General features: G+C 40.6%; 1 protein-coding gene across 1 annotated transcript in view; it reads right to left on the bottom strand.

Moving 5' to 3' along the window:
* Positions 1 to 202: 202 nt before the first annotated feature.
* The window catches only part of CLOCK (clock circadian regulator), a 122,197-nt gene continuing 104,964 nt past the window's right edge, over positions 203 to 17,435 (bottom strand). Inside the window, exons 12-24 of the mRNA XM_045018561.1 lie at positions 14,038 to 14,156; positions 13,417 to 13,499; positions 13,095 to 13,201; positions 12,438 to 12,585; positions 12,120 to 12,195; positions 10,031 to 10,172; positions 9,480 to 9,580; positions 7,172 to 7,261; positions 5,559 to 5,717; positions 4,749 to 4,955; positions 3,263 to 3,468; positions 2,561 to 2,819; positions 203 to 1,163 (exon numbers count right to left, since the gene is read on the bottom strand). Of these exons, the coding sequence (XP_044874496.1) occupies positions 984 to 1,163; positions 2,561 to 2,819; positions 3,263 to 3,468; positions 4,749 to 4,955; positions 5,559 to 5,717; positions 7,172 to 7,261; positions 9,480 to 9,580; positions 10,031 to 10,172; positions 12,120 to 12,195; positions 12,438 to 12,585; positions 13,095 to 13,201; positions 13,417 to 13,499; positions 14,038 to 14,156 (1,877 nt within the window). The 3' untranslated portion in view covers positions 203 to 983. The remainder of the gene's footprint in view (positions 1,164 to 2,560; positions 2,820 to 3,262; positions 3,469 to 4,748; positions 4,956 to 5,558; positions 5,718 to 7,171; positions 7,262 to 9,479; positions 9,581 to 10,030; positions 10,173 to 12,119; positions 12,196 to 12,437; positions 12,586 to 13,094; positions 13,202 to 13,416; positions 13,500 to 14,037; positions 14,157 to 17,435) is intronic.

Below are 17,435 nucleotides of genomic sequence, written 5' to 3'. Positions count from 1 at the left end.
ATTTCCAACTATGATCTCAAAAGATAGCTTTGGGGAGTAAAATTCCAAACCATCCACAATAAAGCAGTGCAAATTCCTATTTTTCAATCAAAAAACAATGAATAATTGTGAAATGGATGATATTTCTGAAATCTGAATGTCTTGAATCCTGATGCGTGACCATCAGTTCAAACAGTTTTCATCAATAATTTAACCCCAAAAAATCCACTAACCAGCACACTATACCTCACTGAACAAACTGTGACATCGCAGACAAAGCACAAACAAGAGACTTGTGCCCACATTAAGGGTGAAAATTATGATGCATCATGTTGTAAACAAAAGGGTAGAACAGAGGAAAATATTAGTCGGAGCATGGTGTGAGAATTTAGGGAAACATTCAAACCTACAAACAACAAGATTACATTTTCATGCATCATATAAAATATTTTTGCTCTCTCTCCTTTTATCCAGACATATACACATTATTTTACAACATCTGTACAATACAGAATCTGATTCCACACAACATTTTGAAAATATTTACTTGTCCCATAATCATCTGAAAAAAAAAATTAAATGTCTTTTGGACTGTATTTGTAGAATTATTGTGAGCAACTGTGTGTCCATGGTCACATTTGACAAACTTACAGGACTGCTGAAGATACCAACATTTTTAGTACCCTTTTCGGTTCATTGAGGTTTGAGCCTTGATCTGGACAAGTTACTACGTGGTAGCACATCCTTTAGAACATAGAAATTGGAACAACTAAAAGACTGTAAAAGTTGGCCATGTCCCTGTTATCTTTTTGCTGTTTGTATCTAAGGTACCTCCACAACATTTTGTAGTAGTTTCTTCTGCAAACAGATTCCCAGAAGTTAGACGTGACCTCAATACTGTACTTTATAAAGCCTTTGGACTTCTACCTCTACTATCATCAGTGCAACTGTTTATGGAGCAGCCCCTCCCTGCTGTTTGCTTCTAGAAGAAGTGAATCCCTGTGCTACTGTGGCTGAACTTTGGAAGGATCAATCATGTTGTCAGTTCTATGTCGTGAGAGTTGCTGCTGCTGTTGAGATTGATGCTGCTGGTGGTGTGATTGAGTAAAAGTGCTTTGTTGTAGTGGGAAAGCAGCAGAGAGAATAAGCTGAGTTGATTGATTTCCATGAAGTAGCCTGGATGTCTAAGAAGAAATAAATAAAAGAGGATTATTGCCCACGCTATGAAAATGCAGGTCTGGTTACATTTTAAAACTCCCACATGAGGTTAAACATCAATAGGACCACGACTACTGTCGCTTACAATTGCATAAAGTGAAGATTCATTCAGAATAAAATAGCCAACTACAGAGTATTAATATTTTCAGCATCTGACTAATTGTAAAGGAACTTATTGGATCTCTGTTTGTGATGTCAATGGCTAGGAGAACTATGGCAACAGTTAGAGGCAGAGACACACAGCACTTGTAATTAAAGGCTTCATAAGAGCACATACCCCTAATGATGCGAATATAGTTAAGGTTGAGCAGCCAACTTTAACTTTGACATTTCAATAATCTAATTTGCAATTTTAACATTCTTTTAACAGAATGCCCACACGTATATACAAAAACTAGTTAGGGATGCTGTAAGGGATTATCTTCCTTTAAAAGAAGGCAAAATTTCAGGTCCAAATAGGTTGACTATGTCTCTAATTCAATGGTTCCCAAAGTTTTTGTTGTAGCAGATTGTCCCTCTAATGCACGGGCAACTGACATGTCTCCTTTGCCCCCTTCCCTAGGCCTTCCTGTGAGACACATTCCAGTACACTAGTTCTGCAAGGTCACTGCTGCCTCTCCTTTTATTAGTCCATTCTACCTTCTCTTTCCCCCTCTTCAGTCTTTTTTTGACTTCTCTTATTTTTAGTACATATTTTCTTTTTTGCTCTTTTGTTATTCTCAGTCTGTTCCTCCTTCCCTGCACCCTCTGTTTTCTTTCTGATCCATTCTCTTCTCTCCCCCCTGGTGGCTTCTTCTCTCCTTACGCATGAGAAGGCTATTGCTGCTCAGGCATCCACTGGTATCTCCCTGAGGTCCAGGCAGCATGTGCTCCTGCAGCTACACAGAAGCAGAGAAAAGACACATAGGCTGTCATGCTGCCTCCTAAGTCAGCTCACATCTTGTTGCACTGTGGGCCACCATGGTAACTGGAGGGAAAGTGAGAGGTTTACAAAGAGATGCCTGCCCCTTTACTTAGAATCATGCAAGCATGTTTGTGGTGAGATGAGGTGGACCCAGTGTGACAATTTTTCCTGTCCCCATTGTTTCTCTCCATGTCCCACTACTAGTGTCCTCTAATGCTCACAGGCTGGGGAACAGACTTATTTAAGTGCAGTTCTTATTTGTGAACTTGATAATAAAGACTGCAAGAGACTTTAAATAAGGTCTATGAAAGAACCTCCTCCCGTGCATATCGCTTGTCTGAGATGAACAAGGTTGCTTATTTAAATAACATTCTCAGTCATTAAAATTGCACTATATGCGGAACCTGTTTACGTCACTATCTGTGCAATCTGACAGATTTCTAGACAGTGCTGCATTACCTGTAAGAACTGCTGCGGGTGCTGCGTCAGCTGAGTGTGAGCCGACTGCTGAACTGTACTGAGTTGCTGTTGCTGCTCTTGCTGACTCTGTTGCTGCTGCTGCGTTATTGATAATGTCTGTGGCTGCTGCTGCTGTGCAGCAAAAGTGGGGTAGGCAGTCACCACCTGCCCCATAAACATAGTGCTCGGTACCATCACCGCTCCACATGCTACAGGGGCAGTGACTAATTTTGTGACAAGCTGCTGACCTTGAGAAAATCTGTTAAAGGAAAAAGACATCAGAAGGTCCTACCAGCTTAGTTTGGGGGAAAAAAATCTGCTTCAGATACACTGGATGAACTTTCCTATCTCAATCTGATTAGGTAAGTGCCAGTTTATCACTGACGGGGTCATTCAAGACAAACCAATTTTTCCTTTGCTTACTACAAACTAAACAAATTCAAATGCAAAGAGCTACATGTTGCCCTCAAAGGCCCACCCCTTCCCCAGTGCCTCAACACCATGAGTTTTAATGGAATTACAGGAGTATCTCTTTGCCGGTTTGGTCCTCAGACTACAGCACATGCACATGCCTACACTAAGTAAAACTGCATGAAATTGTTGCTTTAACTTTTGTCTCCTTTTCCATAAGATCTGATGACTACTAAAGCACAGAAAGCTCTAGCAAAATCATCTGAATGAATATTGCTCCTTTATATTTACCTGATCTGTCTGTCCTGGGTGAAAGTAGTTACTGCAGCACTCTGGTTGTTGTTTTGTGGTAAACTAGATGGAATCTGGACAACATTTCCTGTCGTTGGCTGGGAGATCACCATAGTGTTATATAAGGGGGCTGAAAGTGTATTCTGTGACTGATTGGTAAGAGAAGTCTGTTGACTGTGCCCACTAAGTATATTTTGCGGAGTATGCTAAGAAAGAAAAATATGTAATAAATTAATTGAATACAGCTGTAAAAATGTAAAAATAAACACCCCTTTCAAACACAGAGAAGGCACAGCTTGCTTTGTGGGCATAAATAAAAATGCTATACACTAATAGTTAATTATTGCTAATACTAAATGTTCTTATATATGATTTATACTCTCAAAACACTGTACAGAATAATTAATCCAATCCTCCAACATCTTTGTGAGTTATGTAAATATATATAATCCCAGTTTTTACAGATGAGAAAACAAAGGTTAAATTATTTGTCCCAGGCCATGCAGTGAGTAAGTGTTAGTGCCAGGATTAGGATCCAGGAGTTTCTCACTCCCAGTCCCATGCTCCTCTTCCAAAACTCTTATAACATTAGGAGAACTGCACAAGAAGTGGAATGATGGGCCAGGCAGAACTGCAGGTGCAAGCATGCTCAGTCCCTGGAAGTGTTGGGGTGAGGGGAAGACAGAGAGCACGTCACTTTGCACTAGTCCAGTCAACTTTAGTGAGCTCTATGAAGGCTCTTTATTGGGACTGAAGGCAACATAGGTCACCATGACAAAAGGCTTTTGAGGGTGGTAGGAATAAAACACTAGGGATGTGTCCATGTGCACAGGTAGGGGGTGGAAATCCTTAGGGCTCCAGAAACACCTACAGCTCGCTAGGGCTAAAGTTGGAATGATTCTTAACTAAAACGTTACATTTCTTTATTAATTCAAAGCCAAATGTTCCAAAGATATATTCCCATTTTAACTGATCAAATACTATTATTTTAAAGGGACACCATTAACTTCCAATCTGAGTTAAAAAAAATGAGTTTAAACTATTTTCAGGTACTACACCTGCCCTTATTGTCTCCTACCCAATTCTATGGCTTTACAGTCACATTTTGCTCCTTTTAAAACATGTTCCTCTGCTGAATGAAAAGGCCACATGAAAAGGAAGAATGATTAGCTAAAGCCTGCTTTTGACACTGGGCCCTTCCAAAATAACTACTTGTTATTCACTGCTCATCATTTACACTTGATAATTCTTCTATCAAGAGAAGACTATAAAATCTAAGCCTTTTCCTGAAAGAGAAAACAAAATGTTTTTCAACCCTAAATATTTAGGGCATGAACCTGTGTTTCTTGCACATTCAAATTTACATTGACTTCAATGGAAATTCTCTATATAGAATCAGTGCAGGATCAGGCAGGCCCATAATGGGTTTCAATTTTGGTTCCGTGCAATTATACTACCTAGCATAGGTACTTATGACAAACTTTACCTGTGTTGCTGTACTCTGCAAAGGCTGTTGCTGCATCATGTGCTGAGTACTAATATGCCCAGTGTTCATTCCGCCTTGAATTTGATTAGCCTGAACAACCTGACCTTGCATGTTTATTGGTGTAAGATGCTGAATGTTAGAAGAGTTCCCAGAAGTAAGCTGCACAGAACCAAAGTTTAATCCAGGAGTTGATTGCTGCAAAAACATCTTTAAGAAAATCCACAAATTAGTTTTTTTAAAACAAGCTACTGATTGTTTAAAGTATTACTAAAAATTCTTAATACAATACCTTTGAAAAACAATTAAAGACAGAAATATTGTTTAATTGTAGGTGTCAGAGGCATTATGAATGTATTATAAGCGATGGATAATGCACGATTAAAATCTCTTTCACACACCAGTTTCTTTCTGGAATAATGCCATTCAATATTTAACAGAGATACAGTAGTGTTACTCTGGTGTGAAGAGAATTAGATCCCTACATATTTAGTTTAAGGTTTGCATTTACACAGAAGCACAAAGACAACTTGTACAAAATTTTGAAAAAGACAATATTAATTAGAAACTGCGTTTCTCTTTCCAGTGTCTCCAGCAGTTTAGTGAAATGAAGTCAATGATGGGAAAATAATCTTATAACTGACAGACTCAATTACTATACATAATTTCTTCCCTGGAAATTGACTGTCTGTAGCAACAATCTATAAGGCAGGGCTTTCCCAATATTATCCATTTTGACTAGATAGCACACAGAAAGTCATTTAAATCCTTAGTCCTTACTAAGAAGTCAGTGTTAATCCAACTGTAACTCACCTGAAGCCCTTGACCATGGACCATTTGAAGCTGTTCTTGAATCTTACGCAACTCTTCTTGCTGCCGATGAATATTTGCCTCTATCATTCGTGTTCTTTGCTCCAACTGGTCCTTTAGGTGCTGCATGGCTCCCAATTGGGCTGAAAACTGGAACATAGGCTGCAGAGCCATGTATAGGTTAAAAGAGTTTGAATCAGAAACAGACAAACTTGACCTACAAAAGGTAAATCATCCCTTCATAGTAGCAATGGGAACCAAGCCCTATCTAGTAACATGCTACGGTTTGTTGTCTATCACAATCTCCAGGCCAGTGGTGCCCAAACTTTTCCTCTCGCGCCCCCCTTACCAGTAATGGAGCCTGTCTGTGCCCCCTCTATTACTGCACAATTGGCCCAGCAGAGGAGGTTGGCCTGAAGGTGGAGCTGGGGGCATAACTGAGGATAGGGGAGGAGCTGGGGCTTGAGGGGAGCTGGCCTGGGGGCAGAGATGGAATGAGGGCAGGGCAGAGCATGGGGCGGAGTGGAACTGCATCTGGGGCTAGAGCTGGGGGCAGAGTGGAGCTGTGGCTGAGACTGAAGCTGGGCTGGGGGCAGGGCAGGAGGCGGAGTGGAGTTGCAGCTGGGGCCGGAGCTGGGCTTTGGATAAAGCAGGGGGCAGAGAGGAGCTGTGGCTGGGACAGAGCAGGGAGCAGAGTGGAGCTGTGGCTGGGGCAGAGCAGGGAGCAGAGTGGAGCTGTGGCTGGGATCGAAGCTGGTCTGGGGGCAGAACAGGGCTGGGTGGTGCTCCATTCCCAGCCCTTGTGCAGGGCCCCACCAAAACGTTTCTCCACCCCTGCCCCCCAGGAGGGGGCACATCCGACAATTTGGGGAGCACTTCTCTAGGCACAATTACTTAGTTGTGAAAAGTTCTGAGATTGACACATACATTTAATGTTTAGAGAACTCTTAACAAAATAACCCGAACAAACAAAAGGCACCCACAAACACACAACTGCCCTACACCCAGGTCAACCTCTCAGCAAAAAGCCTGAGCAATTAGATGGGTTTACAATGTAGCCTGAAGACACAAAAACTCAGCTGTATATCTCTAGGGACTGTCAGTATCAGCTAACTTCAACTGTCTGGACAGGGCATGGAGGATACAGTCTCGTAGATAACCAGGACAAAAGCCATATAGGCTACTACAGATCCCCATTGCCATGCCAGTACATTGTGCATCTCCCCTCTTTCCTGCCAGAGCATGAATTCAATATTAATCTGATTTTATACTTACGGCTGGATTTTTAAAATGGATTTTAACTTTTAACAGTGACAATTTATGTCATTTGGACATTTAAGGATCTGATAGCAAATCAGGTACTTCAGTTTGTACTAAACAAACAGTGACAACAATTATTTGCATCCATCAAAACTGGCTAAAAATCAATTGTTACACTCATTTTGGGAGAAGTTTACCTTAATTAGGCACAAGAGAGAATGCAAGTAAAGATGACTTTGCATAAAATAAACTTCCATCACACAGTTCAGTTAATGAGAAAGTCCTTAATGTGCTATTCCTAAATGTGGTTATTTGCTGAAAGAGCCAATCAATAAATATACAAAACTAATCCATACCTGGGACATGCCTGGCTGGATCTGTAAAGTTGCAGGTTGAGACATCATTGGCTGTGCTAATGGTTGTCCAACAGACTGGGCGTTTAAGGACTAAGATTTAAAAGCATACCATAATTATCAAACAGAACTTGTCTCACACTAGATATAACTAAATTATTTAAGAGAAACTGTCAATTCCATGATGGCAAAACAGTACATTTTGTTAAAACACACTTTTATATAACACAAGGCCAACAGAAATGTGTCTACATTTATATTGCTATTTCAAGGGGATAATAGTCTTTAAGCAACTAAATGCTCACTGCGATGTTTGAAACTGAAATATTGCATACTGTGAACATGCAGGTACAAATGATTACATGGGGTATCTTTGTTCAAGTTATGATATAGGTCAGAAATAAGTAAAGAATACAAATAGTGAAAGGGAAATGGGAATTTTAGAACTGTAATCATTTGAAAGATAGTCTTAGTAAGTAAAGATACTTGTTTTCAAACATTTTTAAGTTGACAGCATCTTTTTATTCCTCTACTAATCATCTCAAACCAACAATAAACCAGCCTCAAATCACAGTCAATGAATAGCTCATAGCAGAGGGCTTGTATGGGATTTTCTAATATTATCAGGGTTTCAAGAACTATATGAAATTATTCCATTACTTTGTTATTGGATGGGTTCTACCCAGTTTATGAAAAATTGTATGAGAAAGGAAGCACAGATTTATGCATGTTGTCTTGGCCCTTTAAGGGCTAGAGGTCTGGAGACAGTCATCTCTAGTTAATAAGGAAGCACACCTGAGGAGCAAGGACCAGCTCATTCACCTATAAAAATGCAGCAGAAAACTGCAGAGCGAGAATGCTCAGGGAGAACAAAATGCACTAGAGAGGCTGCTGGGAACAAGTAGGCTCCATCAGAGAAACTTGGAACTTGGGGATTGAGACTACAGGTTGGAAAGGTCTGGAAGCAACCTGGTAATGGGGTAAACCAATGAACTTGAAGAAGGACTTGGGAATTTTATTTTGAATGTTTATTAATTTAATAAACCAGACCCTGAGGAGGTGTATGAATAGACAAAAGTGTTTGAGACTTACTCAAGAAGCCCCTTGAAAGGGGACACTGAGGCAGGGGTCCAATTTCAGGCTTGCCCGAAGGCCCTGATGGGGGTCATGGGAAGCGACCACCCAATGAACACATGCTTAACTATATGTAGGGCCCTGACAAATTCACAGCCATGAAAAATGCATCATGGACCATGAAATCTCATTTCCCCCAAGAAATCTGGCTACTGTAGGGAAGGCGGGCTCCTACTGTGCACTGGGCTCCAGATACTAGTCCTGGCAGGGCTGGGTCTTCCTCTTCCCCTGCAGGGGCCACCCCCAGGGCTGGGTCAGACCCACCTCTAGGAACCTCCCCTGGCTGCAGGAAGCTCCACAGCTGCTGGCTGGGAGTCCAGCTCTGAAGGCAGTGCTGAAGGAAAGGTGGCACATTCCTGGAGGTGGGTTTGACCTAGCTTCAGGAAGGGGAAGAGGAAGTCCCATCCCTCCCCAGCCCCATTAGGACTAGCAGCTGGAGCCCAGTGCATGGTAGGAGACCCTGGTGGTGGGGCCCCCAGTCCTGCCCCTCCCCAGCTCCAGGCATAGTGCTCAGGGGCTAAAGGGGCCCTGAGCTGGCTGTGTGTGGGAGGAACAACAGCGCCCCCCCCCCCCCCGACCACAGGGCCCTGGGCAAACACCCACCCATAAGGCTGGTCCTGCTCTCTCCAAAAGCGACCGCCACCTCCATACCCTGCAACCCTCAAATCTGTGCTGCTGCTGACGGCGGCGCTGGCTTTAGAGCTGGGCTCCTAGTCGGCAGCTCTCTGGCCGCCCAGCTCTGAAGGCAGTGCCCCTGCCAGCAGCAGCACAGAAGTAAGGGTGACAATCCAATGATACCCTCGCCATGACCCTCCTTTGGGTCAGGACCCCCACAGTTACAACACTGGGAAATTTCAGATGTAAACATCTGAAACCGTGAAACTGACTATTTTAAAAATCCTATGACCATGAAATTGACCAAAATGGCCCTAACTATATGCATGTGAGTAATCACACTTAGTTTAACATGTAAAATTAAACACCTGCATAAGCGTTTGTAAGTAACCTTGATCATGCAATCTTAGCAATCAAGTACCCAGACTGAAAATGTTTTCACTTCCAGTTCAAACTCTATGCTTTAAGGGAAAAAAATGTAAAGTTTACTGTAGATTTAAACATTTTCATTTACAAGTGAAATAAATGGATTTTACACAGAGGCTCTCCTTTGAAGAGTTACCTGACTACTAAGTGATGACCTCCTTGGTGCAGTCTTTTCATGACTAGATAAGTTTTGTCTTGGAGGAGTGCTAGTGTCCATTGTCATCTTTGTTGGCGTTGCTAATGGTGATCAATGTAAAAGTGAAAACACATTTTGTTAATAATATGAATGATAAGCCTGATCCTGTAACTCCATAAACAAAGAAGTCAAAGGGAGTTTTGCCTGAGTGAAAGCTTCAGGCAAATTTTTCAAAAGTACATTTCTATCAATTGTATAGGCCTGATAGTATGAAATAAGATTTTATTTTAATATCAGATGTTTCAATGGGTTTCTACTGGACAACATTTAAATGTAGAACTCTCTGGATAAACCTGGTACCCTCAGGCTGCTGCATTACTGATAGTTAAGCCATTGAGAGGGACATTTTTAAATTCAGTGTTTCATTCAGATATATTATTAACAGAATATTTTAAAAGTTTTAAGGCATTATTTCAATAAAAACACAGCAAAAAAGGACAGATACAGTCTCCCTTTATAAGGCAATTATGTTTTCAATGGTTAGCACATACATGAAGGATCTGAGACTGCAGTATGCGAAGATTTCCTCGAACTTCTGGAGGAAGCAGAAGGTGTACCACTGTGATCAAATCTTTCCAATGCTTCTTTGAGGCTGACCGTGTTTATATGATTATCAGATCCGGAGTCCTGATTCTGAAGGAGTACAAATAAAAATCATTTTATTTGATGGTTCAGCACATAGACAATAAATATTTCAGTTGGCAAACACAGCTTAGCAAATTAAACAAACATCTGGGCCAATCAATCCCCTGACAGATAAATCTGCAGAAAAAGTTTTGTCCTTTTATACTCTACAAGTTTAAGTTTATGGAGTTTCCATTTATCAGGTTTGTACCATGTAAAGAAAGGCGAGACAAAGCTATGAAAACCCAGTCCAAAGATATGCAGGCAAATCCTGCAACTCTGAGTTCTGCACCAGTCCTGTGTTGCTGCACAAACTTCCTTCCCTCTCCAGCAACATAACTCACTTCCTACTGCTGTGTACTCTATTTCTCTCTTGGAGGAGCAAGAAGCCATGCAGGCATAAAGAACAGGAGTACTTGTGGCACCTTAGAGACTAACAAATTTATCTGAGCATAAGCTTTTGTGGGCTACAGCCCACTTCATCGGACGCATAGAATGGAACATATAGTGAGGAGATATATATACATACAGAGAACATGAAAAGGTGGGAGTTGCCCAACCAACTCTAAGAGGCTAATTAATTAAGATGAACTGTTGTCAGCAGGAGGAAAAAAAGCTTTTGTAGTGATAATCCACATATCTATTCAAGTGACATCATCATAGGACCTAATCACATCAGCCACAACATCAGGGGCTCATTCATCTGCACATCTACCAATGTGATATATGCCATCATGTGCCAGCAATGCCCCTCTGCCATGTACATTGGCCAAACCGGACAGTCTCTATGCAAAAGAATAAATGGACACAAATCTGACATCAGGAATCATAACATTCAAAAAACAGTAGGAGAACACTTCAGCCTCTCTGGCCATTCAGTAACAGATTTAAAGGTGGCAATTTTGCAACAGAAAAGCTTCAAAAACAGACTCCACCGAGAAACTGCTGAACCTGAATTGATCTGCAAACTAGATACTATCAATTTAGGCTTAAATAGAGACTGGGAATGGCTGAGCCATTACACACATTGACTCTATTTCCCCCATATTAAGTATCCTCAGAGCTTCTTGTCAAACTGTCTTAAATGGGCTATCTTGATTATCACTACAAAAGTTTTTTTTCTCCTGCTGACAATAGTTCATCTTAATTAATTAGCCTCTTAGAGTTGGTTGGGCAACTCCCATCTTTTCATGTTCTCTGTATGTATATATATCTCCTCACTAAATGTTCCATTCTATGCGTCTGATGAAGTGGGCTGTAGCCCACAAAAGCTTATGCTCAAATAAATTTGTTAGTCGCTAAGGTGCCACAAGTACTCCTGGTTTTTTTTGTGGATACAGACTAACATGGCTGCTACTCTGAAACATGCAGGCATAGTTAGTTGTGCCATAAGCAGCAGATTTCCACTGGGAAATTTGCCAGACTACCAAGGGAGCACATCATGAGTGCCTGCCCCTGACTTACCTTTCTGAGGCCCAATATCCTGAACACCTTCACAGTCTCATCCGGAGGGTATTCATCCAGAAAGACTTCTGGATGCTCCTGAGAAGTGGGTGGAGGCCATGTGATGGAGCTATGCTGTCCCCTTCTGCTGATTTCCCTCCCTCTTCCTCCCTTATCTGTTCCTTGTTTTTTCAGATGGAAGAGACTACATCAATCTTTGTGTTTGTATTTAACACTTTGGGACCCCAATCCTAACTGGGGCCTCTGTATGCTATGTAATACATATAATAAACCTAAAAATAATAAAGAAGAACTCCAAGGTTGTATGTTGTGAAGCAGTTACCTTTCCTACATCTTCTTAGTCATGAGATAATATTTCATAGTTAAAAAGCATTGCATTAGCTGTAGCAGCAGAGTATAAAAACTTTCCTACCTTCTGATTAAAAAAAAAAATCAGATATACAGCAGTACAAAGGGACACCATATAATAAAAAAAAAAGTTAGGAAGCTCACTTTATTTGCTGCTATCTCTGGAAGAGACTCTTCAATACCAAGTTCTCGCCTTCTTTCTGCTCGAACTTCTGCATAACTGTAAAAGAACAAACCACATTTATTATACCTCGTCTAAATGTTTTTTACAATAATGTCTTAAAATGTGACTTCCTCAGACATGCTGTTTTGCTCATGGAATAAAGGGTATAAACACTCAGGAGGCTTCACAATGTCTTTGCAAACTACTATTAGTTAAATCTTTCCAATGTTTTAAAAACATCAGCAATACAGTTGCCAATTAAGAGAGCTTCTCTAAAATTAATAAAAAACAACTGTTACCTTACTACAGTGTGTGTACAGACAATAAACTCTGGCCTGGAATTCCACTGATGATAAGTAATATAGTAATGTGTTTGTAGCCAAATCCACTGCTGCCCCTTTGTCAGGAACCTGTAATAACATGACTTCCCTTTCCCGTATTGCATTACTAGAAGATAAAAAAGAATAAGACTTCTTTGCTTTCACATGTTATGTGAATTCTGTGACACAGTAGTAATTCAATTATTTATATTATTCACTAAATCTAAACTAAGAGATCTTCCCCTGAATCTGACTGACACTAGGACAATGACTAAAAACAAGATAAGAAAAAGAGGAACTTCTATTTCAAGTACTACACACAATGGAAGAAAGGTTTTTCAGTAAGTTATATTACAAATTTTTTCAGCTACAGCAGCCATGATTTTGTAATTCCTTTATATTAGAAGGCTGTGGTATGAGACCACATCTCAGGTGTCTGTAAATAAATGAACCAGAAACATTTTGCAGCAGAAAACTGTAGTCTTGCCACAGAAAGCATCACTTGAGTGATGCAGGATTTCAGTATATATCCTGCCCTCTCCACACAATTAAATATAATTAAGAAGACTTTCACATAACGTACAGATGTTTAATTGAGGTTGGTTTTTGTAACACAGAGTTTTGACATTTACTTACAGTGTTCGTGACATTTTGCCAGATTTTCTAGGTCATCTACATGATAGTAATCATAGCCTGATGTCCCCAAAACTTCGAATGGTAAATAGCCTATTATTGGAGGTGCCCTAGTTAATACAGAAGTTACTGTTACTTTATTTTTACATATAAAAACAGTAAAATCAGTCTCATTCTAGTTCATGTTTACAATATGTTCTCCAAAATAATAACAAAAACCCACACAAATCCCAACTCAGATTATGAATAGTTAGTGCTGATTAACATATTCTAAAGATTACCGCCAGAATGCTACTATGTACTACTTTATTATAAGGAATGGCACCTGTGATCCAAGAATAGGAACTTCCATTCTAAGCTATGTCTCGATGTGAACTCTTCATTGGGTTCTTCAACAGTGCACATTTCCTAAAAAAACAAACAAAAAGTCTCTCAAATCTGCTCTATTCTAATGTAGAAGCTCTTATGAAATTCAGACTTATTCAAAGCAGGCAGATAAATCCACAAGAATGTAGCTTTAAAAGTTATTTTTTAGACACTTTCATTGTTTTTATGTATTTAAAGCAGACTGAGCCAAAATCTGATCTCAATTGCACTAGCTCTAAACTGGCATAACTCAACTGACTTGAGTAATGCTGGTGTGAGATCAAAATCAAAACCAATATTCATGACATTGGAATATACACTGAAATCAATGGCCTCTGAGGTTATTTCAAACTGTAATGAACTGCAAAAAAACTTCTCTGATACTGTCATCAATGTGGAGGACACTCCTAGGTAAAAGCAGTGTAGACCAGATGTCTGCATTGTTTTGGATCAAAAGTTTATAGCAGTACGTAAAGTGGTACAGTCACATTGAAAGTTTCATGATCTGAGCACACTTAAGTGTTTACCAAGTGTCATAAATACTTGTTTTCACTTGTGCAGAGGAAAATCCCAAACGTACCTTAATAAACTGAGGTGTAGCTAACCTAACTGTAGCTACAAAGCAAACTCTGTCTTCATATGAAGGCCGAGGGGGCCGCTGGATAGTTCCTTCATAACCGTTGTGCGCTGAGTTGGGGACTGAAGGAGATGGGGTGGGGGGGAAGATGGAGAGGGAGAAGAGTTAGGCTATGGCTATACTAGAGAACGTACAGCAGCACAGCTACACCGATGCAGCTGCGCCATTGTAAGCTCCCAAGCGTTGCTGTTCTAGGCCAATGGGAGAGAGCTCTCCCGTAGACTTAATTAAACCAACCCCAATGAGCAGCAGTAACTATGTTGGCAGGAGAAACTCTCCCACAGACATAGTGCTGTCCACACTGGCACTTAGGTCACTAGTGGTTTATTCACACCCCTGAGTGACATAAGATCTACCAATGTAAGTGGTAGTGTAGACATAGCCTTAGTTACAAAATATGCATAGAGGCACAAAGTTGGCAAAACCCCAACATTAACCTATTGTAAAATACTATAAATTTACTATGAATTATGAGCAAAGCTACATTTAAAAATACATACATGTGGCATATAATTTAATAGTACTAGTCATATCCATGTTATCAAAACCAGCAAGGGACTTCTCTAACAACTAAAATTAGAGTCCAGCTACTTAAATACAGTCATGGACAACAGATGGTTTTAGGAAACCAATAAAAGCTATAACATTGCTTCTTAATAGCTCTATTTTAATTGGCTAGATTATTTTAGACTACTTGTTAACAAATGGTTTTAAATTTCTGAATTTTTCATCAGGTTTTGTCATTTTTAGCCGCAATGGAAGTCATGAGAGAAAAGTACTACAGTAACCTTTTTCTCTTGAATCCTTAGGTAAGGCTTTCTTTTCTAGACTTTGCTCAGCTCAAGATAACATCACCCAGTTTATTGATGGAACAACGCAGGGGCCCACTAATCCTCCAACATGATCAAGTATAGACAGCCAGCAGAGAACAAGTAAGTCGCTCCTATAGAACATCATTGCTTGAAATCTTTTTCCTACATAATACCAATCCGATATAACCTGGGCTACACAATATATCCTAATGGAATATTTTATGTTAAATTTCATGTCAAAACTGGTAAGTTCTACAGCATTTAGGACTTTTCTATCTCCTGTACTGTCTTCCAAATGCAGAATATTTATAACATTCTATTTGCTTACAAAACGTATAACAATTTAGGCAGCCTCATCCACACATTTATCCTTTGAGAGCTCAATTTATCTCATACTCTGCAGGAAAAACCATGCAGTTAAGAGATAAATTCCTCTGCCCTTCTGATACCATATTAAAGAAAACAACAGCTGCTGTGGTTTTGTTCTGAGTGTTCTATGAAGGATAATTGTTGATTAAATCACAGGATTGAGTGTAAGGTGGAGACATAGGTTCTAATTCTGAACCCAGTGGAAGCCAATGACAGCTGCAGGTATTCAGTAACTCTAAAAAATCATGTTAATTAGTAATGTACCTACAGGGCCGTCCTTAGGATTTATGGTGCCCTAGGCGAGATTATTAAACTGGTGCCCCTGTGCCTGATCTGCTCTTAGCAACACAAATATAAGCATACAGTATTGGAAAACTTGCCACATTCACGTTATTAAAACCAGTTTAACTTAATTAAACACACTGTAATGCTGATGCACTAGCACTAAAGAATTAGCCCTATAGAAAAAATTCTGATTTCACAGAATGATGCAAATAATATAATTTTTTTAATTTGTCAAAATTTTATTGGAAATTTATATGAAGAGGTATTGAAACAAAGATTTGTTTTTAATTAAAAGCAATCTTTCTGGCTTTTTTGGCTGCAAAATCAGTTTAATAAGCTGGGTTTCCAAACAGTGGGAAAATATAACCCTAGTTTTACTGCTAGGTAAAGCACAAAGTGACCAAAATGAAGTCAGCACAGAATCATTTCATCTAGATTAAGGTAGCACAGAAATGTTACAGAAGTCCTATTGTGCCTTATTTTTGTTTGGAAAGACATTGGCAATAGCAGCACATTCACATGATAAAATACATGATAAATCACTGTCTCTAAAGTTCCATCAAAAACTGACATTTTCACAGCTCTAGCATGATCTGCTGTACAGAGTCTTCACAAGGAAGTGTCCCTGGCCTTTTTAACTCATATTAACTATGTGTTTACTTTATGAAAGTTGGAGAAAACATTGTGAAAATGTAAAACATTGGCTGCCCAACTTCTGGGCTGGCAAAAGCTATACTGACTCAGGAAAAAAAAAAAAAGCAGGAGAATCTTAGTACAACATATGGTCAGTCTATAGCAGGGGTCGGCAACCTTTCAGAAGTGGTGTGCCAAGTTCACTGTAATTTAAGGTTTCTCGTGCCAGTAATACATTTTAATGTTTGTAGAAGGTCTCTCTCTATGTCTATTTTATATAAATAAACTATTGTAATTATCTGAGGTCCTGCTCAGGCCACTGCCAGCTGAGTAAATGAAACCCCAGACCGGCAGCGGGCTGAGCGGGACTGGTGACTGGAACCCTAGACAAGGATCCCAGGCCCTGCTCAGCCCACTGCTGGTCTGGGGTTCTGACCACCAACTCCTGCCACCCAGGATCCCGGCCGCCAGGAGGCAGAGTGGGGCCGGCAGCTGGGCTACTGACTGGCAAGGGGCCGGCAGCCAGAACCCCGGAGTAGCAGTAGGCTGAGTGCTGCCGGCACCCCAGACTGGCAGCAGACTGAGACACTCAACCCCCCAGCCCGCTGCCGGCTGAATGAATGGAACCCCAGGCTGACAGCAGGTTGAGTGGTTCAGCTGGCCTGCTCAGCTCTCTGCCAGTCTGGGGTTCCTTGGGGGTCCCCAGGCCAGCAGCAGGTGCTGAGTGGGGCCGGCGGCTGGTATCCCAGCTGGCAATAGGGCAGCAGCCGGAACCCCAGAGCAGTGATGGGCTGGCCGCTCAGCCTGCCGCTGCGTACCATCAAAAATCAGCTCACCTGCCATCTTTGGCATGTGTGCCGTAGGTTGCCAACCCCTGCTTTATACACTAGTAAGGAGATGAGCATATTACAGTTGTTGGAGGGCTCTTATCAGGAGTAACAGGCTATAGGAAAGTTAGTCAACATTTTTTGTTTCTCTGATGAAAACTGGCCCACTCCCTGCCTCAAACCAAACCTGTCACTAATAATTGTCAACAACTTAATTTTCTGTTTTTGGCTAAGATATTAATTTTTTTTAAAAAAAATATTGAAATTGGATTCAGGATTGTTAGCAAGAATTTTGGGCAAACAAAGTTGTTAAATGACAATCTAAATGGCAACACAGCACTGCTTTCATGCTTGGCTCACCCCCCAGCCTGCTGGTCCAACAGCTGCAGTAGACCCCAAAATCCACCTCTTGGGG

Source organism: Mauremys mutica, chromosome 5, assembly GCF_020497125.1.
Source record: "Mauremys mutica isolate MM-2020 ecotype Southern chromosome 5, ASM2049712v1, whole genome shotgun sequence".
NCBI classification, from domain to species: domain Eukaryota; kingdom Metazoa; phylum Chordata; order Testudines; family Geoemydidae; genus Mauremys; species Mauremys mutica.
This window is presented reverse-complemented; position numbering and strand designations above follow the sequence as displayed.